General features: G+C 41.8%; 1 protein-coding gene and 1 pseudogene across 1 annotated transcript in view; one reads left to right on the forward strand and one right to left on the reverse strand.

Annotated features, from left to right (window-relative positions):
• The window catches only part of EIF2AK3 (eukaryotic translation initiation factor 2 alpha kinase 3), an 87,901-nt gene extending 61,242 nt beyond the window's left edge, over positions 1–26,659 (reverse strand). Inside the window, exons 1-2 of the mRNA XM_066376891.1 lie at positions 26,188–26,659; positions 17,059–17,188 (exon numbers count right to left, since the gene is read on the reverse strand). Coding sequence (XP_066232988.1) covers positions 17,059–17,188; positions 26,188–26,462 — 405 coding nt within the window. The 5' untranslated portion in view covers positions 26,463–26,659. The remainder of the gene's footprint in view (positions 1–17,058; positions 17,189–26,187) is intronic.
• LOC136401832 (U4 spliceosomal RNA) lies at positions 13,170–13,284 on the forward strand (annotated as a pseudogene).
• Positions 26,660–27,987: the final 1,328 nt, after the last annotated feature.

The raw sequence follows: 27,987 nt of genomic DNA on the forward strand, positions 1-27,987 counted from the left end.
TCAGAGTCCACAGTACAACTAATTTTTAGGAAACTTTCACTATTTTGATAAGAGTATCAAAAAAAAAAGGCCAAAATCAACTGAAAAGGATACTTTAATACTACTCCCATTTCCAACTATATACCTATGTGTCTGGATTTTCTTTTCTTTTTTTTTTTTTCTTTTGTATTTTTCTGAAGTTAGAAGCTGGGAGGCAGTCAGAAAGACTCCCACATGCGCCTGACTGGGATCCACCCAGCATGCCCACCAGGGGGCAATGCTCCGCCCATCTGGGGCGTTGCTCTGTTGCAACTGGAGCCATTCTAGCGCCTGAGGCAGAGGCCATGGAGCCATCCTCAGCACAGGGCCAACTTTGCTCCAATGGAGCCTTGGCTGCAGGAGGGGAAGAGAGAAATAGAGAAAAAGGAGAGAGGGAAGGGCAGAAAAGCAGATGGGCACTTCTCCTATGTGCCCTGACCAGAAATTGAATTTTCTTTTTCATATCTTTTAACCAAAACAACAATGCAGCATATTAAATGCAGAAGAAGATACAAACCACAGCTGTCTACTAAGCCAGAAATCAAACTGATTTGCAAAAATGTAAAACAATGCCATTTGTTTCATTAATTTTTTTTCTATTGGAAAATATAGTTATTCTTCATGAAACTACGTTGTTTATGCTAGCAAGCAATGGGCCCACTGGTCTTTTTTAATTAATTGATAATGAGTCTTTTTAAAATGTTTTAATTATTAATATGACTTACATATAGACAGATATAACCCAGAGGACAGAAGCTCTCTGGAGCTCTCAGTAATTTTTAAGAATGTAAAGAGAGGCCATAGTTTGAGACCTGTGTGTAAGGTGAACAGCCCAAGGCTATAGGGGAGATACGGACAAGACTTGAAAGGGCTCCTGAAAAGGCAGGATGGGGTTAAGTCCTGCAAGCCTGCATTCAATCCCAGCTTTATCATACGGTCTGTTGGCAGCTCTAAGCAATTAATTTCTCTGAGCTTTTATTTCCTCTTCTACAAAGTGAGACCAACACATCAGCCTCAGGAGAGTTACTGTGAGAACTACACTGCTTGTAAAGTATGAGTACTATATGTAAAGAACATCGTATCTGTATGACAATGCTGGGAACAATGTTGCTGTCATTAACACAGCTACACGGTAAAACACAATCTCAAGAAATGGTCCCACAGACTCAGGACAGCAGTAAAATCTAGTAAACCTATCATGCTATCACAAATGGTTCAATAACTTCAGATTTTCCTTTTTTTCCTATAGAGTAGAAGTTGAAATCTAGAAAATGCAGAGAGGTCTCAGGATATTTTTTCTGCATGGAAGTTAGCCAGTGAGCTCTTCATTAATTGTGCAAGGGTAACACAGTGAAACTTTTTGAATGTCTTTGCAGTATAACATTTCAAAGCATTCTATCCAAAGGATCTAGGATTAAGGGTAGGTAGGAAGGCTATTTAGAACAACAGAGCCCTAATAAGTCACAGAAAATAGTAAGGAATAGTGATAATAAGAAAATTGAACTGTGGTTCAAAAATTAGCTAATATAGAGGTGGGTCCAAGATGGTGGTATAGGAAGGTGCTGAGCTCACCTCCTCCCAAGAACACATCTTCTATGTAGTGCAGTTCCTCTTGAAAGATAGCGGAGCGCCAACTGAACAGCTTCTGGACAACAAACGAGAGACACGGAGAAGGCTGGGAAGCCACGGGAGCTCCCCAGGAGCTGAGGGCATCTCCAGGGCAGGATAAACTGGGAAACACCGCTCTTCATGTCCCCTGCACACATACAGGCATGGGAGCACTAGCCAGGTTCTCTGGCCAACCTGCAGGGCTGCTACAGTGCATTCCCAGTCACCCCTCCTGGAGGTAGATAAAGCAGGAACTGGAGGGCACCACATTGTGCACACAGGGGCTCTTCTTCTTGGGGACTGATCAGGGGGTATGAGAGGGGGCTTCAGAGCACACTCTCTGGACTGCACACAGGCAGGGCTCCCCAGCCTAGAGAGGCCGCAGCACCAACAAAGGGCAACAGTGCACGCATACAGGACTGCCCCATCTGGAGAAAGTACGGACCTAAGAGTAGTGTGACGTACACACTCAGCTCACTACCCAGCTCAGGCAACAATTAAAGCAACAGGACATGCCAGGCACACAGCAGACCCACCAGGGCAATCAAGTGCACACACCAGAAGGCCCCACTGGAACCCACACCTTCAGACCAGATGATACACTGGGCATCAAAAACACCCACCCCCAACTACACGTGACCAACCAAAACCACACAGAGGCCACTTTTTCAGGACTGGGAGAGATAGCTATCTTAGCTAACTCATACTAACAAACACAGAAAGTCAAACAAAATAGGAGACAGAAGAATATGCTCCAAATGAAGGAACAAGGAAAAAAAAAAAATGAAACAAAGGTAAGTAATTTACCTGATAAACAATTCAAAAGGGGTCGTAAGGATGCTCAACAAACGTTAGAGTACAGTAGAGAATTTCAGGAAGCACTTTAACAAAGAAACAGAAAATGTAAGAAAGAACCATTCAGAGATGAAGACTATATAACTGAAATAGAGATTTCATTAGAACAAATAGTATATTAGTTAACACAGAATGGATTAGCTACCTAGAAGATAACATAGTGGAAATCGACAAGTCAGAAGAGCAAAATGAAAGAATTTCAAAAATTAAGGATAGAATAAGGTATCTTTAGGATAACTTCAAGCACTCTTGAATAACATTCACATTATACTGATTCCAGGAGAGAGAGAGATATGGGCAGAAAGTATATTTGAAGAAATAATGGATAATAATTTTCCTAATTGGGGGAAGTAAACAGACATCCAGGTGCAGGACACACAAAGTCCCAAACAAGATGAACCCAAAGAGGCCATGCTGAAACACACTGTAATTAAAATGGCAAAGGTTGGCCCTGGCAGGTTGGCTCAGTGGTAGAGCGTCGGCCTGGCGTGCAGAAGTCCCGGGTTTGATTCCCGGCCAGGGCACACAGGAGAAGCACCTATTTGCTTCTCCACCCCTCCCCCTCTTCTTCCTCTCTGTCTCTCTCTTCCCCTCCCGCAGCCGAGGCTCCATTGGAGCAAAGATGGCCCAGGCACTGGGGATGGCTCCTTGGCCTCTGCCCCAGGCGCTAGAGTGGCTCTGGTTGCAACAGAGCGACGCCCCAGAGGGGCAGAGCATCGCCCCCTGGTGGGCAGAACGTCGCCCCTGGTGGGCGTGCCGGGTGGATCCCGGTCGGGCGCATGCGGGAGTCTGTCTGACTGTCTCACCCTGTTTCCAGCTTCAGAAAAATACACACACAAAAAAAAATGGCAAAGGTTAAAGACATGGTGATAATTTTGAAAGCAGCAAGAAAAAAGCAAGTCGCACACAAGGAAAACCACATCAGGTTATGGGCTAATTTCTCAGAAGAAACTTGACAGGTCAGAAGGAGTGGCAGGAAATACTTAAAGACCTAAAAGAAAAGAACCTACAACCTAGAACACAGTATCTGACAAGGTTATCATTCAAAATTGAAAGAGAGAAATAGTTTTTCAGAAAAGCAAAAACCAAGAATTCACCATCATTAAACAAGCATTACAAGAAATATTAAACAGTCTTATTTGTGCACAAAACAAAAAACCATAAATAAGAAAACAGATGAAAGAAAAAATATCACTGGTAAAGGAAAATATAACACAGTGCAACTACTTCAAAAGCTAACATGGCCTGACCTGTGGTGGCGCAGAGGATAAAGCGTCGACCTGGAAATACTGAGGTCGCTGGTTCGAAACCCTGGGCTTGCCTTGTCAAGGCACATATGGGAGTTGATGCTTCCTGCTCCTCCCCCCTTCTCTCTCTCTTTCTCTCTCCTCTCTCTCTCTCTCTGTCTCTCTCTTGGCCTCTCTCTCTCCTCTCTAAAAATGAATAAATAAAAAATTTTTTAAAATTTAAAAAATTAAAAAAAAAAAAAAAGCTAACATGAAGGTCAAAAGACCAAAGTAGCAAAATTAACTACAGCTACAAAAAAAGTCAGGTACACAAAACAAAAAGATATAAAACACAACATCAAAAGGAGTAGCAGGGAAAGCAAAAATGACTTATCATGCAATTAGAATGTGTTTCAACTAAAATCCTCTCAGCTAAAAATAGACTGCCATAGATATAGACAGATATATGTATATAAACCTCATGGTAACCATAAACCAAATACATTAAAAAATAAACAAAAAATAAAAAGAAAGGAACACATTCAAAACACTAAAAAAGCCCTGGCTGACTGGCTCAATGTATAGACTGGCATATGGATGTCCTGGGTTGGATTCCTGGTCAGGGCACACAAGAGAAGCAACCATCTGTTTCTCTCCCCCTCTCCCTCTCCACTCTCTCTCTTTTCCTTCCACAGCCAATGGTTCAAATGGTTTGAGCATCAACCCCAGGCAGTTAGACAGCTTGGTTTATCTGAGCATTGGGTTCAGGCACTGTGGGTAGCTCAGTTGATTCAAGCATTGGCCCCAGATGGGGGCTGCCAGGTGGATCCTGGTTGGGGCGCATGTAGGAGCCTGTCTGTCTCCCCTCCTCTCACTTAAAAAAATAAACAAAACAAACAAAAAACAGCAAATCAAAAGAGATCAAGTAAAAAAAAAAAAGAGATCAAGTGAAGAACAACAAAAACTAATTAACAAAATGGCAATAAATAAATACCTATCAATAATTACTTTAAATGTAAATGCTCCACTCAGAAGACAGTGGCAGAATAAATTAGAAAAGATCTATTGAATACATGTTGCCTAGAAGAACTCACTTTCTTTTTCTCCAATTACAGTTGACATTCAATACTAGTTTATATTTGTTTCAGGTATACAGCCTAGTGGATAGACATTTATATAATTTCATAAGTAATACCCCAATAAATCTAGTATCCACTTGGCACCATACACAGTTATTATAATATTATTTACTATATTCCCTGTGCTCTACTTTTACATCCCCGTATCTATTCTGTAACAACCAATTGTATATCTTACACCCTTCACATTTTTCAACCAATCTTGACCTCACTCTCATCTGGCAGTCATCAGTTTTTCTCTGTATCTGAGTTTATTTCTGTTTTGTTTATTCGTTTATATTATTCCTTGCATGACATATATATATATATATATTAAATAATATGGTATTTATCCATCTGTCTGACTTATTTACCTTAGCATAATAGCCTCTAGGTCCATTCATGTTTTTGCAAATTGTAAGGTTTAATTTTTTTATAGACAAGTAATATTCCATAATATTTATGTGCCACTCCTTTTTATCTAATCGTCTACTGTTGGGCACTTAGACTGCTTCCTTATCTTGGCTATTGTAAATAATGCTGCAATGAACAAAGAGATGCATCTGTATTTTCGAATTAGTGTTTTGGACTTCTTTGGATAAATACCCACAAGTGGAAATGCAGACAGTTCTATTTTTAACTTATTAGGAAACCTCCATATGGTTTCTCATATGGTTAGGCTGTCTTTTCATTTTGTTGTTTCCTTTGCTGTGCAAAAACTTTTTAGTTTGATGTAGTTCATGTGTCCACATTTTTTCTTTTGTTTCCCTTGCCTGAGGAGATATATCAACAAAAATGTAAATAAGAGCAGTGTCAGAGTTAACTGCTTATGTTTTCTTCTCGGAGTTCAACAGTTTCAGACATTACATTTAAGTTTTTAATCCATTTTGAGTTTATTCTTGAATATGGTATAAGTAAGTGGTCTAGTTTCTTTCTTTTTTTTTTTTTTTTTTTGCACATACCAGTCCAATATTCCCAGCACCATTTACTGGATAGACTGTCTTCATCCCATTGTATACTCTTGCCTCCTTTGTCAGAGATTGACTGACCATATAGGCATGAGTTTATTTCTGGACTCTCTATTCTGTTCCACTGACCTGTGTGTCTCCTTTAGGCTTGTGCCATGCCATTTTGATTACTATGGCATCGTAGTATAGTCTGATTGCTATCAGGTAGTGTGATACCGCCAACTCTTGTTCTTCTTTGTCAAGATTTCTGAGGCTATTAGGGGTCTTCTGTGGTTCCATATACATTTTAGAATTATTTGTTCTGGTTCAGTGCACTTATAACAAATGATCAGAAGAAAAAAGTAAGTAAACAATCCCATTTATAACTGCATCAAAAAAAGCAAAATAGAAATAAATTTAACCTAGCAGGTGAAAGATCTGTACTTGGAAAGCTGTAATAAATTGAATAGGACACAAATAAATGGAATGATATACCATTCTCATGAATTGGAAAGATTTTTATTGTTAAAATAATGATACTACCCAAAGCAATCTATAGATGCAATGCAATCTCATCAAAATGCCAATGGCATTCTTCTGAAAACTGATCGCTCTCTCAGACCATAAGTCATATGCTTCAACAAGATAAATCCTCTGATAAAGTCTTGGACAAATCGGAAGTAATCAAATTACCGGATGCAGAGTATAAAATAATGATTTTTAGGATGCTTAAAGATCTCAAAGCTACAATGGACAGACTTAATGAACACGTCAGTAAAGAAATTGAAAAGCATCAAAAAGGACATGGAAATCATAAAGAAGAACCAGACAGAAATGACAAACACAATATCAGAAATGAAGACTACATGGGAAGAAATTAAAAGCAGGCTGGATGAAGCAGAGGATCAAATCAGCGACTTAGAGGACAAGATAAGTGAAAGCACATAAGTGGAGCAGCAAAAAGAAAAGAGACTGACAAAATCTGAGGAAACTCTAAGAGAGCTCTGTGACAACCTAAAGAGAAACAACATACGCATCATAAGGGTTCCTGAAGAAGAAGAGAAAGAACAAGGGTTAGACACCTTGTTCAATGAAATCATAGCTAAAAATTTCCCTAAATAGATGCAGGAAAAAGTCACACAAGTTCAAGAAGCACAGAGAATTCCATTAAAGAGAAACCCAAAGAAATCTACACCAAGACACATTATACTCAAAATACCAAAGCTAAGAGATAAAGAGAAAATAGTAAAAGCTGCTAGAGAAAAAAAGGCTATCACCTACAAAGGAGCCCCCATAAGGATGACATCTGACTTCTCAACAGAAACACTGAGGCCAGAAGGGAATGGCAAGACATATTCAAAGTAATGCAGAACAAGAGTTTACAACCAAGACTTCTTTATCTAGCACGGCTATCATTTAAAATTAAAAAGCTTCCCAGACCAAAAAAAAAAAAAGAACTCAAGGAATTCATTACATCCAAACCAATGCTACAAGAAATGTTAAGGGGCCTGTTGTAAACAGAACAAAAGGGAAAAAGAAGAATATAAAAAAGGAATATAACTTTAAAGAACAAAATGGCAATATACAACTATATATCAATAATAACCTTAAATATAAATGGATTAAATGCTCCAATCAAAAGACATAGGGTAGCTGTGTGAATAAGAAAATAGGACCCATACATATACTGTCTACAGGAGACACACCTCAAAACAAAAGATACACATAGACTGAAAAAAAAGTAAAAAATATTTCATGCAAATGAAAATAAAGAAAAAGCTGGGGTAGCAATACTTATATCTGACAAAATAGACTTTAAAACAAAGACTCTAGTAAGGGATAAAGAAGGTCACTACATAATGATAAAGGGAGCAATCACACAGGAAGAGATAACCATTATAAATATATATGCACCTAATATAGGAGCACCTAAATATATATATAAATCAGATTTTAATGGACATAAAGGGAGAGATCAACAGCTATAAATACTAGAATAGTAGGGGATTTCAATACCCCACTAACATCAATGGATAGATCCTCAAGAAAGAAAATTAACAAAGAAACAACAGAATTAAGGGGTACACTAGATCAACTGGATTTAATAGATATCTTCAGAACCTTCCACCCTAAAGCAGCAGAATATACATTCTTTTCAAGTGCTTATGGTACATTCTCTAGGATAGACCACATATTAGGGCATAAAACGAGTCTCAACAAATTTAAGAAGAATGAAACCATATCAAGCATCTTCTCTGACTACAATGGCATGAAACTAAAAATCAACTATAATAAGAAAACTGAAAAACACTCAAACACTTGGAAATGAAATAGCATGTTATTAACTGGGTCAACAATGAGATCAAAGAAGAAATAAAAAATTTCCTAGAAACAAATGAAATTGAGCATACAACAACTCAAAATCTGGGACACAGCAAAAGCAGTCCTGAGAGGGAAGTTCATAGCATTACAGCATATCTTAAGAAGCAAGAAAAAGCTCAAAAAAAAAAAAAAATGAACAACTTAATCCTGCAACTAAAATAACTAGAAAAAGAACAGCAAGTAAATCTGAAAGGAAGTAGAAGGAAGGAAATAATAAAAATCAGAGAAGAAATAAATGACATAGAGATTAAAAAAACAATACAGAGGATCAATGAAACCAAGAGCTTCTTCTTTGAAAAAATAAACAAGATCAATGAACCCTTAGCCAGACTCACAAAGAAAAAAACAGAAAGGACTCAAATAAATAAAATTAGAAATGAGGATAAAGAAGTAACAACGGACACTGCAGAAATACAAAGGGTTGCCTGAGCTGTGGTGGCGCAGTGGATAAAGCGTCAACCTGGAAATGCTTAGGTCACCGGTTCGAAACCCTGGGCTTGCCTGGTCAAGGCACATATGGGAGTTGATGCTTCCTGCTCCTCCCCCCCTTCTCTCTCTATCTCTCTCCTCTCACTCTCCCTCTCTCCCTCCTTTCTAAAATGAATAAATAAAATAAAAATAAAATTTAAAAAAAAGACTAAGTTTTAGAAATACAAAGGGTTGTAAGAAAATACTATGAAGAACTGTATGCCAAAAATTAGACAACCTAGAGCAGGGGTCTCAAACTCAATTCAGCATGTGGGCCGCAGAGCAAGATCACAGCCATTCGGCGGGCCGCACTAGGTCTACAAAAGGCAACTGTTACGCAACACTTTTCTCACTGCAGTTGAAAACAAAAAAAAATCAGTACAACAAGCACAATCGTACATGCAGTTTACTCAGTGTCACAAAACGACCAGAAACTGTAGTTCGCATCACAACTGCTGTTAACTAAGCTAATATCTAGCTAGGATGCTAGAGAAATGAAAAATACAAGTAGGCCCTTAGGCTTACTTAATTTTATCCAAAATATTTTGAACTTCGTGGATTAGTCTGCGGGCCGCACAAAATTGTTTGGCGGGCCACGAGTTTGAGACCCCTGACCTAGAGGAAATGGACAAATTCCTTGAAAAATGTAATCTTTAAAAATCAATCTGGAAGAATCAGAAAACCTAAATAGACCGATTACAACAAATGAGATCAAAACAGTTATCAAAAAACTCCCAAAAAACCAAAGCACTGGGCCAGATGACTTCACAAGCAAATTTTACCAAATATTCAAAGACGAACTAACACCTATCCTCAAGCTGTTTCAAAAAGTTCAAGATGGGCCCTGGCCGGTTGGCTCGGTGGTAGAGCGTCAGCCTGGCGTGTGGAAGTCCCGGGTTCGATTTCCGGCCAGAGCACACAGGAGAGGTGCCCATCTGCTTCTCCACCCCTCCCCCTCTCCTTCCTCTCTGTCTCTCTCTTCCCCTCCCGCAGCCAAGGCTCCACTGGAGTAAAAGATGGTCCGGGAGCTGGGGATGGCTCCTTGGCCTCTGCCCCAGGTGCTAGAGTGGCTCTGGTCGAGACAGAGCGATGCCCCGGATGGGCAGAGCATCGCCCCCTGGTGGGCGTGCTGGGTGGATCCCGGTCGGGCACATGCGGGAGTCTGTCTGACTGCCTCCCCGTTTCCAGCTTCAGGAAAAAAAAAAAAAATTCAAGATGGAAAACTTCCAAGCTCCTTTTATGAGGTCAGCATAATTCTGATTCCAAAACGAGGCAAAGACAACACAAAGAAAGAAAACTATAGGCCAATATCACTGATGAATTTAAATGCTAAAATTCTCAACAAAATATTAGCAAACCGGATCCAGCAATCATGAAAAAAATCATACACCATGATCAAGTGAGATTTATTCTGGGGAGGCAAGGCTGGTACAATATTTGCAAATCAATCAATATGATTCATCACATAAACAAAAGGAAGGACAAAAACCACAACGATAATATCAAATGATGCAGAAAAAGGGTTTGATAAAATCCAGCACCCATTCGTGATCAAAACGCTCAGCAAAGTGGGAATACAGGGATCATACCTCAACAAGATAAAGGCCATGTATGACAGACCCACAGCCAACATCATACTCCAATGGGAAAAAGTTAAAAGCAATTCCCTTAAGATCAGGAACAAGGCAGGGAGGGGTGCCCCCTTTCACCACTCTTATTCAATATAGTTCTGGAAGTCCTAGCCACAGCAATCAGACAAGAAGAAATAAAAGGCATCCAAATTGGAAAAGAAGTAAAACTATCATTATTTGCTGATGATATGATACCTAGAAAACCCTAAAGTTACAGTAAAAAAACTAATGGACCTGATAAATGAATTCAGCAAGGTGGCAGGATATAAAATTAATACTCAGAAATCAGAGGCATTTTTATACACCAGCAATGATCTGTCTGAAAGAGAAATTAAGAAAAGAATCCCCCTCACTATTGCAACAAAAAAAATAAAATACCTAGGAGTAAATTTAACCAAGGAGGTTAAAGACTTGTACTCAGAAAATTATAAAACATTGATAAAAGAAATCAAGGAAGATACAAACAAGTGGAAGCATATACCATGTTCACGAATAGGAAGAAAAAACATCATTAAAATGTCCATATTACCCAAAGCAATTTATAAATTCAATGCAATTCCTATTAAAATACCAAGGACATAGCTCAAAGATATAGAACAAATATTCCAAACATTCATATGGAACCAAAAAAGAACACAAATAGCCTCAGCAATCTTGAAAAAGAAGAATAAAGTGGGTGTTATCACACGACCGGACATCAAGTTATACTACAAGTCCATTGTACTCAAAACAGCTTGGTACTGGCATAAGAACAGGCATATAGATCAACGGAACAGAACAGAGAAATGCAGAAATAAACCCGCACCTTTATGAACAATTGATATTTGACAAGGGTGGTGATAGCATACAATGGAGTAAAGTCAGTCTCTTGAGCAAATGGTGTTGGGAAAATTGGTCAGCTAGCTGCAAAAAAATGAAACTAGACCACCAACTCACACCATTCACAAAAATAAACTCAAAATGGATAAAAGACTTAAATGTAAGTCATGAAACCATAAGCATCCTAGAGAAAAACATAGGCAATAAGCTCTCCGACATCACTCGCAGCAATATATTTGCTGATTTATCATTCAAGGGAAATAAAGGACAGGATGAACAAATAGGAATATATCAAACTGAAAAGCTTTTGCACAGCTATAGACAATATGAACAAAATAAAAAGGCAAACCACACAATGGGAGAACATACTCGACAATACGTCTGATAAGGGGTTAATAACCAAAATTTTAAAGAACTTGTAAAACTCAACACCAGGAAGATAAACAATCCAATCAAAAAGTGGGCAAAAGAGATGAATAGACACTTCCCCAAAGAGGACATACAGATGGCCAATAGGCATATAAAAAATGTTCAACATCACTAATGATTAGAGAAATGCAAATTAAAACCACAATGAGATATCACCTCACACCAGTAAGAATGGCGTTCATCAACAAAACAACACAGAGTAAGTGCTGGCAAGGATGTGGAGAAACGGGAACCCTCCTGCACTGCTGGTGGGAATGCAGACTGGTGCAGCCACTGTGGAAAACAGTATGGAGATTCCTCAAAAAATTTAAAATCGAACTGCCTTTTGGCCCAGCCATCCCACTTTTAGGAATATACCCCAATAATACCATAGCACAGTTTGAAAAGGAGAAATGCACTCCCATGTTTATGGCAGCATTGTTTACAATAGCCAAGACCTGGAAACAGCCCAAGTGTCCGTCAGTGGACGATTGGATTAAAAAGCTTGGTACATATATACACAATGGAATACTATGGGGCTGTGAAAAAGGAAATATTTTTTGCGACAACATGGATGGACCTGGAAACTATTATGTTAAGTGATATAAGCCAGGCAGAGAAAGAAAAATATCATATGACCTCACTCATACGAGGAATCCGACAAACAATATGAACTGAGGAGCAGAATAGAGACAGAGGCGGGATCAAAGGGACCAGAAGGAAAGCGGACAGAGGGAAAGGGGATGATAGGGTGATAGGATAGGACGAGAGCAGAAAAGCAACTCCTGGAGGGAAGGGGGGAGGGCATTACGGGGAGGGAGACGGGGGGGGGGGGTGTATTGCGGAACACGGGTGACATTAGAATCTATGTAAACACAATAAATTTTTAAAAAAGAAAGAAAAAAACTCATACAACTCAATAAAAAAAATACACAGTCTGATAAAAACTGGGCAGAAGACAAGAAAAGACATTTTTACGGAGAAGATATACACAGGACCACAGACATATGAAAAGACGCTCAATGTCACCAATCATTAGGAAACCACAGATCAAAACCAAAGTCAGATATCATCTCACAACAGTCAAAGTGGTTATTATAAAAAAGTCAACAAATTACATGTGTTGACAAGGATGTAGAGAAAATGAAACCCTCCTGCACTGCTGGTGGGAATGCAGACTGGTGCAGCCACTGTGGAATAAAATAGATCTACCATATGACCCAGCAATTCTACTTCTGGGTATATAGCCAAAGAAAACAAAAATACTAATTTGAAAAGACACATGCATTCTTATGTTCATTGCATCATTATTTACAATAGCCAGTGTATAGAAGTAATAGGTGTCCATCACTAGATGAACAGACAAAGGAGATGTGGTGCATTTATACAATGGAATATTCCACAATAATAAAAGCGGACAAAATCTTGCCATTTGCCACAACACAGATGGACCTAGTAGGTATTATGCTATGTGAAATAAGTCAGACAGAGAGGGACAAATATAATATGTTTTCACTTATATGTGGAATCTTTAAAAAAAAAAAAAAGAGCAAGTACAACAAAATAAAAACAGACTCATAGAAACAAAGGTCAAGGATGGTTGTTACCAGAGGGGGAAGGGTGGGGGATGGATAAGAAAAGTGAAGCAGAATGTAGTCAGTAACACTGATAAATCTGCAAGGTAACCACAGCTTTGTGCAGTGGCAATATTGTAGCCAATGAAGTTTATCCGAGATGCTATTATTGCTAATTGAAAACAAAAACAAAGAAATCTGCACAGTGACAGATAATTACTTGAATTAGAGGGGTGAACACATTGTAAGGTATAAAAATGTCAAGTCACTATATTGTACACCTGAGAGTTATATAATATTGTATACTGATGATAGTTAAATTTTTAAAAATTTAAGTTAAAAAGCCAGCTATATAACCTTCAGCCCTGGCCGGCTGGCTCAGTGGTAGAGTGTTGGCCTGGTGTATGGATGTCCCAGGTTTGATTCCCAGTCAGGGCACACAGGAAAAGTGCCCATCTGCTTCTCCACCTCTCCCCCTCCCCCTAACTCTCTTACCCTCCTACAGCCATGGCTCCATTGGTTCAAGTACATCAACCCTGGGTGCTGAGGATGGCTCTATGAAGCCTCCATCTCAGGTACTAAAAATAGCTCAGTTGCAAGCATGACCCCAAATGGGCAGAGCACTGGCCCCAGACAGGGGTTGCCAGGTGGATCTCAGTTGGTTGGGGCACATGCAAGAGTCTGTCTCTCTATCTCCCCTCCTTTCATTTGGAAAAGAAGAAGAAGAAAAAAAGAAAGCCTTCAAGTACAACTAGATTCTTATAATTAAACATACTCCACAGCATTTAGGCTGCTACAACTGTCTGCACGCTACCCTGTCACACCATGCATGCCATTTATCTTTTGTGGGTGTATTTTGCTCTGCAGACACACACATGCTGTGCACCATTGCAGTATTACCTCAGCTGTAGACAGCTTATCATATTCTGATTTTGCTGATCCTTTTATGTCTAGTTTAAAAATAAAGCAAAACATGCATACCCAAGCATAATCCCAGAATGAATGTTTAGCCTGAGTCATAATCATTTGAATAGTATACCTGGTTTAAACATTTTAATGTAACTTATAATAAAATTGCTACTTGCATTAATAATTCACAATGCAACAGAAGTACACTATTCTGAACAGATATTTTCGGTATACTGTTCAATGAATAGCAGGTATTCTGAATCTAGTCAGGGCTCAGCAGTGCCATCTCCCTAAATACCTGCCTGTTGTTCCAGGAAAAAACACAGGCTAGGGTTACTGGAGAGCTGTTAGGTTACTTACTAGCAGTTTTCCCACCAGAAAATTTCTTCACCACTAACCAGTTCATTCTCAAGTTAGATTTTCCCTTTTTTAAACTTGACATCAGCTAAGACACTTTCTGAAAGGGAAAGACTGATGATGACAACAAAACAGAGGACCCTGTGGGAGTGTCCCAGAGGAACAACCTGATTAAAGAGAAGCCGGCGGGTATTCTGGAAAACAGATGTGATTGCTCTGTGCCAGCAGTCATGCTCAAAAGAGGAACTTATTTTACACAATTTAAATAAGAGAATAACACTCCAGAAAAGGAGAAGACGATTTAACATGGTCAAGACTAAACATGAGGAAAATACACTTCCTTCATTTACTTACTCCCTAACCTCATCAACGCAGGCAGTGTCCTTATGTTCTTGACGAGGACACTGTGGCTCTGAGGGGTTGAGCCACCTGTGCAAGTCTTAGGGTCACAGGCAGGCAGAATAGTTTTGGAAGCAAGGTCTCTTTCTTTGCAAATGATCAAATGTGTCTAAAATGACATTCCAAAAGAATTTCAAATAATTATGCTTATAATAAGGTCTATACCTGAGGGATAATGTGGAGCATCATTTATGAGATTCTGCAGCCTGTACAGAGGTTGGCAAAAGTAGGCTTACAGGTTTTGAGTGTGCAAGACAGTTCATTCTTGTATTATTAATGATTAACTACTGCACTACTTTCATTCTTTTTTTGGCATTATTTTCCATAGGTACAACTGTAAACCTACTTTTGCCCACTGCTGTATTTCTAACTACAGTGTGTCCGTAAGTCATGGTGCACTTTTGACTGGTCACAGGAAAACAACAAAAGACAATAAAAATGTGAAATCTGCGCCAAATAAAAGGAAAACCCTCCCAGTTTCTGTAGGATGATGTGGCAGCATGTGTGCATGCAGAGATGATGACATAACACCGTGTATACAGCGGAGCAGCCCATGGCCATGCCATTCGAGATGTGAACAGTACAGAGGAAAGTTCAGTGTGTTCTGCGGCTCGCTAAATTCGAATCCGTGACCAAAGTGCAACGTGAATATCAGCGCATATATAACGAAGCACCACCACATAGGAATAACATTACTCGGTGGGATAAGCAGTTGAAGGAAACCGGCAGTTTGGTGGAGAAACCCATTCTGGTAGGCCATCAATCAGTGACAAGTCTGTAGAGACTATACGGGATAGCTATCTAAGGAGCCCTAAAAAATCTGTGCGTGAGCCCACATTTAACTGCACTGAATAGGTATGAAACTGGGAGAGTTTTCCTTTTATTTGGTGCAGATTTCACATTTCTATCATCTTTTGTTGCTTTCCTGTGACCGGTCAAAAGTGCACCATGACTTTACGGACACACTGTATATATTAAAGCACAGTTTGTTGAAAAGTACTGTACCCAGATGCTGAAAAGTACTGTACCTCACTTCTGCGGGTTTACGTAGAGACACCAAGTCCAGATGAGTTTTGAAGAGTTTTATTAAAGGAGGAGATTTATTAAATATGCCAGCAGCATATGGCTGACATAGGACATTTGCAGACCCAAACTGTGTGCGCCAAATACATCTCAGGGGCTGGTTATATAACCTTGATCACACACAGGCTGGAGAGAGCAGGATATCATGGCACAAATTTACAACATTTGTTTAGGGGATACATAAAAACATTAAGACTCTCAAGGTAACACAATCAAAGATATTTACAATCTTTCAGGGTTCATCTTCCCTCCTTTGCCTAGAGGTATGTTACTCTCAGGATTCCAGGAAGGGGGGAGGAACTTCAATCAATGTAGAGTGGTATGTAAATTCTGTCTCCCATTGAAAGAGAAGAAGTTTCCCTTTATTTTAGATTTAAAACTAAATGACCCATTGTCCTTGCAAGCCAGAAACTTCTACATTCTTCTCCCTCCCCTCCCCAAAGGAAGGACAGGACAGGAAAGCCTGACCTTTCCTCCTAGAATATCAATATTAATTTTGCAGCTTTTTGGTACCTTCCTACAAGTTAAGTTCCTTATATATGTATAACTCTTTAGGGAACTATGTGATAATAATAATAAATGATCATGTTATAGCTCACATAATGAGATATACTGACAGAGCAGACAGTATCCTTAGTTACTCATTTATATCAGTGGTCCCCAACCTTTTTTGGGCCACAGACCGGTTTAATGTCAGAAAATACTTTCACAGACCAGCCTTTAGGGTGGTACAGATAAATGCACAATATAAAATTATGTGACTGGCGTAAAAACTGTGGTATTTTTAAATATAATTGTCGAACTTACGAGACAAGCGTCAAGAGTGAGTCTTAGACGATGTAACAGAGGGAATCTGGTCATTTTTAAAAAATAAAACATCGTTCAGACTTAAATATAAATAAAATGGAAATAATGTAAGTTATTTATTCTTTCTCTGCGGACCGGTACCAAATGGCCCACAGACCGGTACCAGTCCGTGGCCAGGGGGTTGAGGACCACTGATTTATATAATTAACTTATTTATGCCCCCCAAAACCCCTAAGAATTAGATTAATATCACTATCTCATTACAAGGAGGGAACTGTGGAACAGAAAAATTAAGTAACTGCCCCAAAGGGACATAGTCAGTCAGTAAGAGACAGTCAGCCGTACACCTAGGCAATGGGGTCTTGAACCCCAGCTCTGAAAGCCAATACACAGTTCTGATACGAGCAATTGCTGATTACAAATGCTGATGTGCAACAGAAAACTCTTACCTCTGGTTTGCTCAGGCTGGATGAAACCAAGGAGCCAGACCCCACGTCCAAATCCCACTGCTTTTTACCATGATTCTCTGGATCCAACGCAGAGATCCGCCCATCTAAAGTGCTGATGATCACTAATGCTCTGTAAATTTAAAGATTAATAGGAAAAGTTTTAAAGATATCTAAGATATTAAGCACCTACTCCACTCACTCGAAAAAAAAAAAAACAACTAGCCCCTTCCCAGGCCTCCATCTGCAGGAGAGAAGCAGGATCACCTCCTCATAACACTTGTGGTCTTGCCACCAATATCTTCAGCCCTCCAAGACAACTGCACTATGTCCTTTGTCTGTTTATGTCACGTCTGAGAAGTCCCAGACTTGTAGGTCACTACTCATCCCTACACTCTAATCCCCACATGGAACTCAGTGTTCCCTGCTCTGTCCTCTTCTTTCTTTCCCCAAATCCTGAAGTCTTTCCTGAATGTTCACTTTCCTTCTTGTGCTGATGAAATCCGGCTCTCCCTGAGGACCCTGCTTTGGAAGTGGGAACTGTCTTCTCCACATCTTTGACCACTGGGCCTAGCAATGGGGTAGGTGTGCTCTGTGTATCTTGTTACTATTCTCAGACTACTTTGTTCTATCCTCTTTAAAAACTCTCAAAGTCAAACTGTGCCACCTCCCAAGGAGAGGAAGAGGGAAGGGGAAGGGGAAGGGGAAGGGGAAGGGGAAGGAGGATACAAAAAAAATGAAGATAGTGTAAGGAATCTATGGGACAACTTCAAGTGTACCAATATTCATATTATATGGGGTGCTGGAAGGAGAAAAGAGAGCAAAAAATGGAAAATCTGTTTGAAAAAATAATGACAGAAAACTTCCCTAACCTGGTGAAGGAAATAGACATACAAGTCCAGGAAGCACAGAGATGAACCCAAAGAGGCCCACAGCAAGGCACATTGTAATTAAAATGCCAAAAGACAAAGAGAGAATCTTTTTTTTTTTTTTTTTTTTACAGAGGCAGAGATAGGGACAGACAGACAGGAACAGAGAGAGATGAGAAGCATCAATCATCAGTTTCCCGTTGCGCGTTTTGCAACTTCTTAGTTGTTCATTGATTGCTTTCTCACATATGCCTTGACCGTGGGCCTTCAGCAGACCAAGTAACCCCCTGCTGGAGCCAGCGACTTTGGGTCTAAGCTGGTGAGCTCTTTGCTCAAGCCAGATGAGCCCGCGCTCAAGCTGGCGACCTCGGGGTCTCGAACCTGGGTCCTTCCGCATCCCAGTCCGACTCTCTATCCACTGCGCCACCACCTGGTCAGGCCAAAGAGAGAATCTTAAGAGCAGCAAAAGAAAAGCAGTTAGGAGCTCCCAGAAGACTGTTAGCTGATTTCTCAGCAGAGACTTTGCAGGCCAGAAGAGATTGACAAGAAATATTCAAATTGATGAAAAGCGAGGACCTAGAACCAAGATTACTCTATCCCAGGGGTCCCCAAACTTTTTACACAGGGGGCCAGTTCACTGTCCCTCAGACCGTTGGAGGGCTGGACTATAAAAAAACCATGAACAAATCCCTATGCACACTGCACATATCTTATTTTAAAGTAAAAAAAAAACAAAACGGGAACAAATACAATATTTAAAATAAAGAACAAGTAAATTTAAATCAACAAACTGACCAGTATTTCAATGGGAACTATGCTCCTCTCACTGACCACCAATGAAAGAGGTGCCCCTTCCGGAAGTGCGGCGGGGGCCGGATAAATGGCCTCAGGGGGCCGCATGCGGCCCGCGGGGCCGTAGTTTGGGGACCCATGCTCTACCCAGTAAGGCTAACATTTAGAATCAGAGGACAGATAAAGAGCTTCCCAGACAAGAAAAAGCTAAAGGAGTTCAACATCACCAAACCAGTATTACATGAAATGTTAAAGGGTCTTCTTTAAGAAAAAGAAAAGATAAAAAATATTAACAATAAAATAGGAATAGCCTAACCAGGCAGGCAGTGGTGCAGTGGATAGAGCTTCAGACTGGTACGCAGAGGACCCAGGTTCGAGACCCCTAGGTCACCTGCTTGAGCGCAGACTCATCTGGTTTGAGCAAAGCTCACCAGCCTGAGCCCACGGTCGCTGGCTGGAACAAGGGGTCTGCTGCAGCCCCCTGGTCAAGGTATATATGAGAAAGCAATCAATGAACAACTAAAGTGCCCAATGAAAAATTGATACTTCTCATCTCTCTCCCTTCCTGTCTGTCTGTCTCTATCTGTCCCTCTCTGTGTCTCTGTCACACACAGAGACAAAAATGGGGATATGGCCTGACCTATGGTGGCGCAGTGGTTAAAGCGTCAACCTGGAAATGTTGAGGTCGCCAGTTCGAAACCCTGGGCTTGCCTGGTCAAGGCACATATGGGAGTTGATGCTTCCAGCTCCTCCCCCCTTTCTCTCTCTCTGTCTCTCCTCTCTGTCTCTCCCTCTCCTCTCTAAAATGAATAAATAAATAAAAAAATGGGAATATATACCTATCAACAAAATCTAAAAAACAAAACAAATGAACAAGCAGAACAAAAAGACTCATGAATACAAAGAACATTTTGATAGCTGCCAGATGAGAGGAGGGTTGAGGGGATGGGTGAAAAAGGTGAGGGGATTAAGAAACAGAATAGTCAAGAAAATAGGGAATATAGTCATAGTCTAATAACTATGTATAGTGTCAAATGAATGTGAGATTTATCGGGATGATCACTTAGGAAATTATACAATGTCTAATCACTGGAGAGTACAAATGAAACTAATATAATATTGTATGTCAACTGTAACTGAAAAGTTAAAAAATGATTTAAAAAAAATACATGCTCTCCCTCAGAGAGGCACATGTTCTCATTCAAAAACAAACTAGTAGCCCCGGCTGGGTAGCTCAGTTGGTTAGAGCATTGTCCCAACACTCCAAGATTGAGGACCTGATCCCCAGTCAGGGCACAGACAAGAATCAACCAATGAACACATAAATAAGTAGAACAACAAATTTATGTCTCTCTCTCTCTCTCTCTCTCTCTCTCTCTTTCTCTCTCTGCCTTTTCCCCCACCCCCTCTAAAATCAATATAACCCCCCCCCAAAAAAACTAGTACTCAGTACTCATGGACTTTACTTCTTTCTTAGTCCCTACCTACTAAGTATATCTTCAAATCAAACCTCCTTTATTTAAACATATCACAAGACTAGCCATACCCCAAATCAAAACAAATATGTCAAAAGTTACCACCTATAACTTTGGACGTGTCCACTAGACCTTAAGAAATACAGTCTTAAGTTTCCAATGTTATACAGAGATAACATGAAAGTAACAGATACCCTTTTCCTACTATATTAAAAGTTTTGGAAGTACTTTTCGTATTTTATTCTATGGTACAGTTTTAATCAAAATAGTTATTTACAGGTAGAATAGGGTGGCTGCTCAACCTTTGCCTGACCTGTGGTGGCACAGTAGATAGAGCATTCACCTGGAATGCTGAGGTCACAAGTTTGAAACCCTGGGCTTGTCTTGTCTGGTCAAGGCACACACAACAAGCAATGAACAATGACTAAAGTGACGCAGCTATGCATCAATACTTCTTGCTCCCCTCTTCCCCCCACCTCCACTGCTCTCTCCTCTCTATAAAATCAATAAAGTCTTAAAAAAAAAGAATAGGGTGGGAAAACAGTAATCTTCCCCTCTCATATTTAGTTCTGTAATCTACAAGTTCTCTTCTTTTCATTTTAAAACATTTTGTAGCCTGACCAGGTGGTAGCGCAGCAGACAGAGCATCGGACTGGGATGCGGAGGACTCAGGTTCGAGACTCCAAGGTCGCAGGCTTGAGCGCCGGCTCATCTGGTTTGAGCAAAGCTCGCCAACTTGGACCCAAGGTCGCTGGCTCCAGCAAGGGGTTACTCAGTCTGCTATAGCCCCACCATCAAGGCACATATGAGAAAGCAATCAATGAACAACTAAGGTGTTGCAAAGAAAAACTAACGATTGATGCTTCTCATCTCTCTCCGTTCCTGTCTGTCTGTCCCTATCTATCCCTCTCTCTGACTCGCTGTCTCTGTAAAAAAAACCACAAAAAACATTTTGTAATAAAATATAAAGCAGCTCCTCTCTTATAAAACAGGAAAGAAAGGGAGGGAGGGAGGGAGGGAGGGAGGAAAAAAGAAAGAAAGAATAAAAATAGATGGATTCCCAGGTAGTATTTCAGCCATGTCCAAGCTATACAGCTCACAACAGCTAATAAAGGCAGGACTCCTTGTGCAAAATCCTCAGAGTGTAAAAGCTGAGTTCAAATTAAATACAGAGGCCTTTCAAACCTGGCACAGATGATATTTAGAGTCCAGGTGTCAAACTAAAAAACTACTGTAGACAGGAAGGCTAGTCAACTGCTTGCCTAATGTATGTTTATTTCAGCTTACAACTTGTCTTGAAACTTATGCATAAATTCTTTAAAAGTGAATTTTAGTCAACTTTAAAAGTCCAAAGTAAAAAAAGTGAGCAGTGTTGGGAACAGATCATTAAATTCCCTTTCAACACTGTATTGTGAGATTCTTCTACTCCACCATACTTTTTAAAAAAAAATATTTTATTTATTGATTTTACAGGGGGGAGGGAATGAGAAGGATCAGCTCATAGTTGCTTCACTTTAAATTGTTCATTGCTTGCTTGTCGTATGTGCATTGACCGGGCAAGCCCAGGGTTTTGAAGCACTGACTTCAGCGTTCCAGGTCAATGCTCTACCCCCTGTGCCACCACAGGCCAGGCCGTACTTTTTTTTTTTTTTTTTTTAAAAAGGATGATTATGAATTTGAAAATCTGAGGAAGACCTATCTTCTGTACCACAGATTCACATCAGACCAGTTTGTGAAAGGACAGAAGGAGAAACAGGAATGAAATCATCTTATGTTTGCAAAGCATCTTCAAGTTATTTCATTAAATAAAAAAAAATCAGTTTAAAGATGCAAAAACTGAAGAGGCACCATAGATTTTCAGTGTGCCATACTTTCATTACAGGGGAATTAGAGGCAGAAGAAAAAGAAACAAATACTTTATATGTTAGTGTGACTGTTTAGATAAAACTAGTCCTTGACAACTTCTGAGTCTGTCAGATGTGCTCAATATGAGGGTGCCCACCCCATCACAAGAACTGTCAGTAATACTCTAACCTGCTATTTCTGTTGGAGTCAGAAAACTGGTAACTCATATTATGTCAACTTGCAGAAAACCTAACAGTGAGGTGAAATTGTGACTTTCTTCCCAACTTCCTGCAGTAGCCATTCTATCTAAATTCCAAATAAATGTAATGTTTAACAGAAGCAGCACTGACAAGACTGCTATCAGAAAAATATGTTTAGCCCTGACCTGTGACGCAGCAATGTCCCAGGTCGCCAAGACCGACAGTTTGATCCCGGGATTGCCATCTCCACCCCGAGGTAGCAGGTTCAAGCCCGCTTAGATCACATATGAGAAGCAACCAATGAGTTGCAGAACAAAGTGGAACAATGAGTTGCTGCTTCTCTCTCTCTCATCCTTCCTACCCCTTAAAAAAAGTTTTAGCTATTTTTTTTTAAAGAAAAAAGTAATTTATTCACTTATATACATGCTTCAGATGCAGAGTGAGCATTTAGAATGAAGCGATGAAAATGCCATCAGGAGAGAAAAAATCAATTAGTGAGCCTCATTCTGCTTCTTGAGCATCAAAATACAACATGCAAAAATAAAGATTTTAATTTCCCACTTCCCTCTTTTTAAAAGTGTTACAAATAGGATAATTCTTCACAGCTGTTTATAGTAAATTCTTGGTTAATTCAAATCTCTCCCCTAATCTTCTCTCTTGAAACAAACAGGATATTGGTCTATTATGATGAACTGATACTGCTTCTTTTTAAGAGCATTTAGAAAAAGTTTTACAAACACTGCATACTTATCTCCTATTAGCGCTACCAATTTACTTACCCAAGGTTTCTCAAACTATCCACACTATCTAACACTACCAGGCAGACCCACCATACCTGGGCCTGTGTCTTCCTAGACAATTGTTTGTCAAAGACCACTTACTCTCTGCCAGGCCAAAATTCCTCTATTTCACCTTGTTTTTGAGAAAAGAAGTGATCCTCTGGCTTACCTAATAGGTCCTCCCCAACTACCTTCACCTCCTCCTCCATCCCTCTCTTTTCCACCTCTGTACCTGTACAAGCTCTCTCCTCCATGTGTGTAAATAAGATCCAAGGCCCTGGTCCTAAAGTTTGCCTCCCATCAGGTTTAGCAGTGAGGGAAGGAGGCACTGGGCTGAAGAGGATGACCCCTTAACCCCTCTCTTGCCATCAGAACACTCCCTATTGCTCTACCTAAATTATTTAAGAGTGCTCATTACCATATCCTTCATTCCTCTCAGCCGTCACTCTGCACCATCATCCTCGTCAACTGTATTTGTCTCCTCTGCCTGCCTGTCTTCTCTAATATATAAGGCACTTTCCTGAGAATTTACCATGAACTTCCCCTTTCTCAGTTTCGACTACCTATGCTGACTGCTCTCCAATTTCAGTCACTCATTTCCACCTGCCTACCAAATATCTCCCTCTTGATATCCTGACCACACCTCCAAGTCACATGTCCAACACCAAAGCCTTATCTTTTCTCTGCTGCTCCCTTAAATCTCTTCATTTCCCTCATGTGTGCTCTCAACTTCTGGCCACCTGGTTTCAATATTTGGATGGGCGTGGCAAGAGAGGAGGAATTGATTCATTTGCTAAAAACCAACATTCTACCTCCAATATAGTCCCTCTATTCTATGTCTTCAACACTCTCCTTGTGGTATATAGCCTTTACCTCGAGTGTCCGGTATATGGTATTGCTAGAGAAAGATTCCTGAAGCACAAACTTTAATCAGGCCTGACACTTGAGATACATCACTACTCACACAGCAATGTGCATGTGAAGCACACAGTGAGCTTATGAAAATGCAAATACTTACCCAGTTGGGTCTGGATGTTCCTTGATCTGGATTTCTAACAAGCTCCCACAATGTCCCTACCACTTACATAAGGCTGTATGTATACAATATGGCCCTGACATGTTTCTAGTCTCACCTTCTACTCCTCCCTGCCCAACACTGCCGTATGTACATCTGCATCTCGCACATACCCAGGTGTATATAAACAAAATGTTCCCTAAATGTACTCCCCAGCTTGCCTCTTGCTGTTTCCTCGAGTCCAGTGTCTGCCCATCACAATGCTAACCACTTTTCAGGAACCAACTCATTCCACCACAGCCTTTGCTTATCTTCTCATCTACCTCAGCCCTTGCACTCCCCCCACTGAGCGAGCACCACAAAGAACCCTGAGACACTCATAGCACATAATCTGCACTCCTGCTCTGTAATGACATTATCGGTCTCCTCCTGGAATCCTCAGGGCTAGCCTCCTCCAGGAGGTGGGGGGCTAACCCCCATCCTCTGTAACCTCAAGGCATCTTGAGGGCCTTTGTAAGTGCCACAATATCTGCTGAAGCAGATATGTATTCTAAAAATGAACCATCCTACTTCATGTAACTTAGTTTGAGCAGGTGCTTCAGAAGTTTAAGATAAAACTGTTCCAGGGAAATTAATTATTAGCAAAACCTATGAAAATTTTGTCAAATATTTGCCACTTTAAAAATATATCTACACTGGCCAGGTAGCTCAGTTGAGCATCCTCCCTACACCAAGGTTGCAAGTTCATCCTACATCGGGGCACATACAAGAATCAACCAGTGCCTGACCAGGCGGTGGCGCAGTGGATAGAGCATCGGAATGGGATGCGGAGGACCCAAGTTTGACCCAAGGTCGCCAGCTTGAGCGCGGGCTCATCTAGTTTGAGCAAAAGCTCACCAGCTTGGACCTAGGTCACTGGCTTGAGCAAGGGGTTACTCTGTCTGCTGAAGGCCCACGGTCAAGGCGTATATGAGAAAGCAATCAATGAACAACTAAGGAGTCGCAACAAAAAACTGATGATTGGTGCTTCTCATCTCTCTCTGTTCCTGTCAGTGCCTGTGCCCCGCAGATCTCAACTAGAGAAATACGGGCAATAGCTCTCTCTGACTCTCTGTCTCTGTAAAAAATAAAAAATAAAAATAAAAGAATCAACCAGTGAGTGCATAAATAAGTAGAACAACAAATCAATGTTCCTCTCCTCTCTCCCTTTCTCTAAAATCAATAAAAATTTTTTTTTAAATATATCTACATATAAACATTCAAGTGGTGCTTAGAAAATTTTAGTTCTTGGCCTATTTATAGTAACCCAGGGGTACACACATCAAGGTTCCAATATTTAACTGGAAATTGAATAGCTTTGCTACGATCTAGTCAATACTACGTTATAAACTTACAATACTTTGTAACCACATTGTAGCCGTTCTTGATTTAATGTATCTAATGTTTTTATCATTCCATTTGTTAATGTGCTAAGACAACTGTCTGCAAAGTACTTTACCATTAAAATATCTGACATTTGTGTCCAGACTTGGAAAAGTGCTTTAACACATGTATCTTGAAGTACCACGTTTAAGGAGGTTAACCAACCCAACCAAAACGGTCCTATATTAAATGCTGATTATGGTAAAATCTCTGCATATCAAAACTGTCAAAATACAGTATCAAGAAACTTGAGCGTGTTCAAGAATTGTGCCAGTTGCTTGTTAAACCCGCACACTCCAGATTCTTACCCAGGTAGTCTGATTGAGTCATTCTGAGCTGAGGCCTAAGGCCCTGTACAGTCGGTCACCCGGTGTCCCCGGGTGATCTTGCGGCCAGTGCCCCGCAGATCTCAACTAGAGAAATACGGGCAATAGCTCTGGTCCGGGCATTAAGGGCTGTGCTTAAAATGAAATGTGGACATCTCCCTGTGAGGTCCTTGCCCAAAACAGCTGTCACAGCAGCGCAGACGGCCGGCGACTGGCGGAGGAAACATAGCGCTGGGTGGGGATCGGAGTTCGCCGTCGTCGGAGCACAGTCCGCGGGCATCGAGGGACAGCGGCGCGCCCTCCGCACTGCCTGTGCGCTCCGTCCCGCGAGCATCCCCGGGAGGCCGTCCGGGCAACACCCGGCGGCTCCCCGAAGCCGGCGGCCCAGCGCTCAGCCCACTTCGCTCACCTGTCGCGCGGCCGCAGCTCGCTCACTCGCTCGGGCTCCCGCGGCTCTGGCCCGCCCGCGGCCGCCGGCAGCGACTCGGCGTCCTCCACCGTCACTTCGGCCGCAGCCTCGGCCCCGGCCGCCGGCGCCGTCGCGGCTCCCAGGCCGAAGGCCGCCTCCGCCGCTGGTGCGGGCCTGTCTCGGGCGCGCCCCGCAGCCTCCGCCAACCCCAGCAGCAGCAGCAGCCGCAGCAGCAGCGCCCGCGCCAGCGGCCCCGGGCAGGCAGCGCGCCCCATCAGTGGCCGGCCCCACGCGCGGGCATGGAAGTGAAGCCGCCGCCGCCGCCGCTCCTGCCGTTCTGCGCCCCGAGCAGCCGCGGACGCGCCGAGGACCCCGCCGCCCAGACAGCCTGGACAGTCAACCGCGTTCCACCCGCCACGTCTCAGCTCGGTCTCCGCCACCGCCTCCTGAGTGACAGCCGCCCTCGGACATCACCAATTGAGCAAACTGTACGCGCGGCTGCTCCCCGATTGGCTTTAGCCATTGCCACTCCTGGAGAAGATGGATTTCTCCGGTTGTCAACATTACGCCTACCAATCAAATCGCATCGGTCCCCCCCCCCGCCCGAGGCCCCGCCCTATTCCGGAAGCGATTGCCCAAGCGAAGCGCCCCGCCCTTCCCTCAGCCTTCTTACCTGATTGGTGGTCTCTTCACAGCAAGGCATTAGAAAGACTTGAAACTCACTGGTGGAAGCGGATGCCCCTCAAAACTTCTGCAATAACTTTTTCCTGATTGGTTGGAAGCGGCTCTGACTACGTGGCTGATTCTAATGTGGAGAGTAGCGTCCTTAGTGAAAGGAGGAGCTGGAGGGGAGTCCCACGTGATCGGAGCTGTTGCTATGGATCTTTAGAGCCCGGTCTGTTTAGAAGAGCGGAAGGGAAGCAGGGAACAGACGTGACTGCGCACGCCCAGTGCTTAGAAGTGGAAAGAGCGCAGTGGAGCAGGGAACATGAGGAGAAGTTGGGCTCCTCCGTGTAGAGAAGTCAGTGATGAAACCGGTGTATCCGACCGTGCGGTACGCCCCTTCCTTGTTGTAAAGCGGAAGGAGCCCAGTCCCTGCACAGTTCCTCTAAATTCACAAAGCTGGTGTTTGGAGAAGCACCACCTACTGACTTTTAGCTTACTGCACCAGATGCAGCAGGCTTTGTACCTCACTGTGGGGCTTAGAGACTGCCAATGTGTAATCGAATATGAGGAGGGAGGTTGTTCTCTATAGAAGTATTTTAGCTGATAAAGAAGGAATGCTAGCTGGACCCATGGGGACGCGATGGCTCAAGTGTTGGCCTGGAATCAATGATATCCCAACATTGCTGGCTTGGCCTTGAGGCCAAGGTCACTGGCTTGAGCAAGGGGTCACTGGCTCAGCTGGGACCATCGGTCAAGGCACAAATGAGAAAGCAATCAATAAACAACTGCAGTGACACAACTATGATTTGATGTTTCTCTGTCCCAGTAGAGCCCAAGCTCTATGTTGATCAGGCACCCCTGATTTGACTTCCCTGTGCAGTGGGACACTCCTGCTTATCAGCAGAGCTGGCAGCCTCTTGGAGACTACTTTTGAGGTGGCTATGAGGATGCTACCGATCAGTGCCGACACTGACTGCCACTGGAGGAAAAACACAACCAATACACAAGTTAGTTGCAAGAATCACACAGGCAATTTATTATAAATCCTTTTGATGTGCCTGATTACAGCTTAAGAGGGCCCCATTGGCATGCTCCCCTCGGCTGTCTTTAGGTCAGAGCTCAGAGTGCGGCGTG

The sequence above is a fragment of the Saccopteryx leptura genome, chromosome 3 (assembly GCF_036850995.1).
Source record: "Saccopteryx leptura isolate mSacLep1 chromosome 3, mSacLep1_pri_phased_curated, whole genome shotgun sequence".
In the NCBI taxonomy this organism is placed as follows: domain Eukaryota; kingdom Metazoa; phylum Chordata; class Mammalia; order Chiroptera; family Emballonuridae; genus Saccopteryx; species Saccopteryx leptura.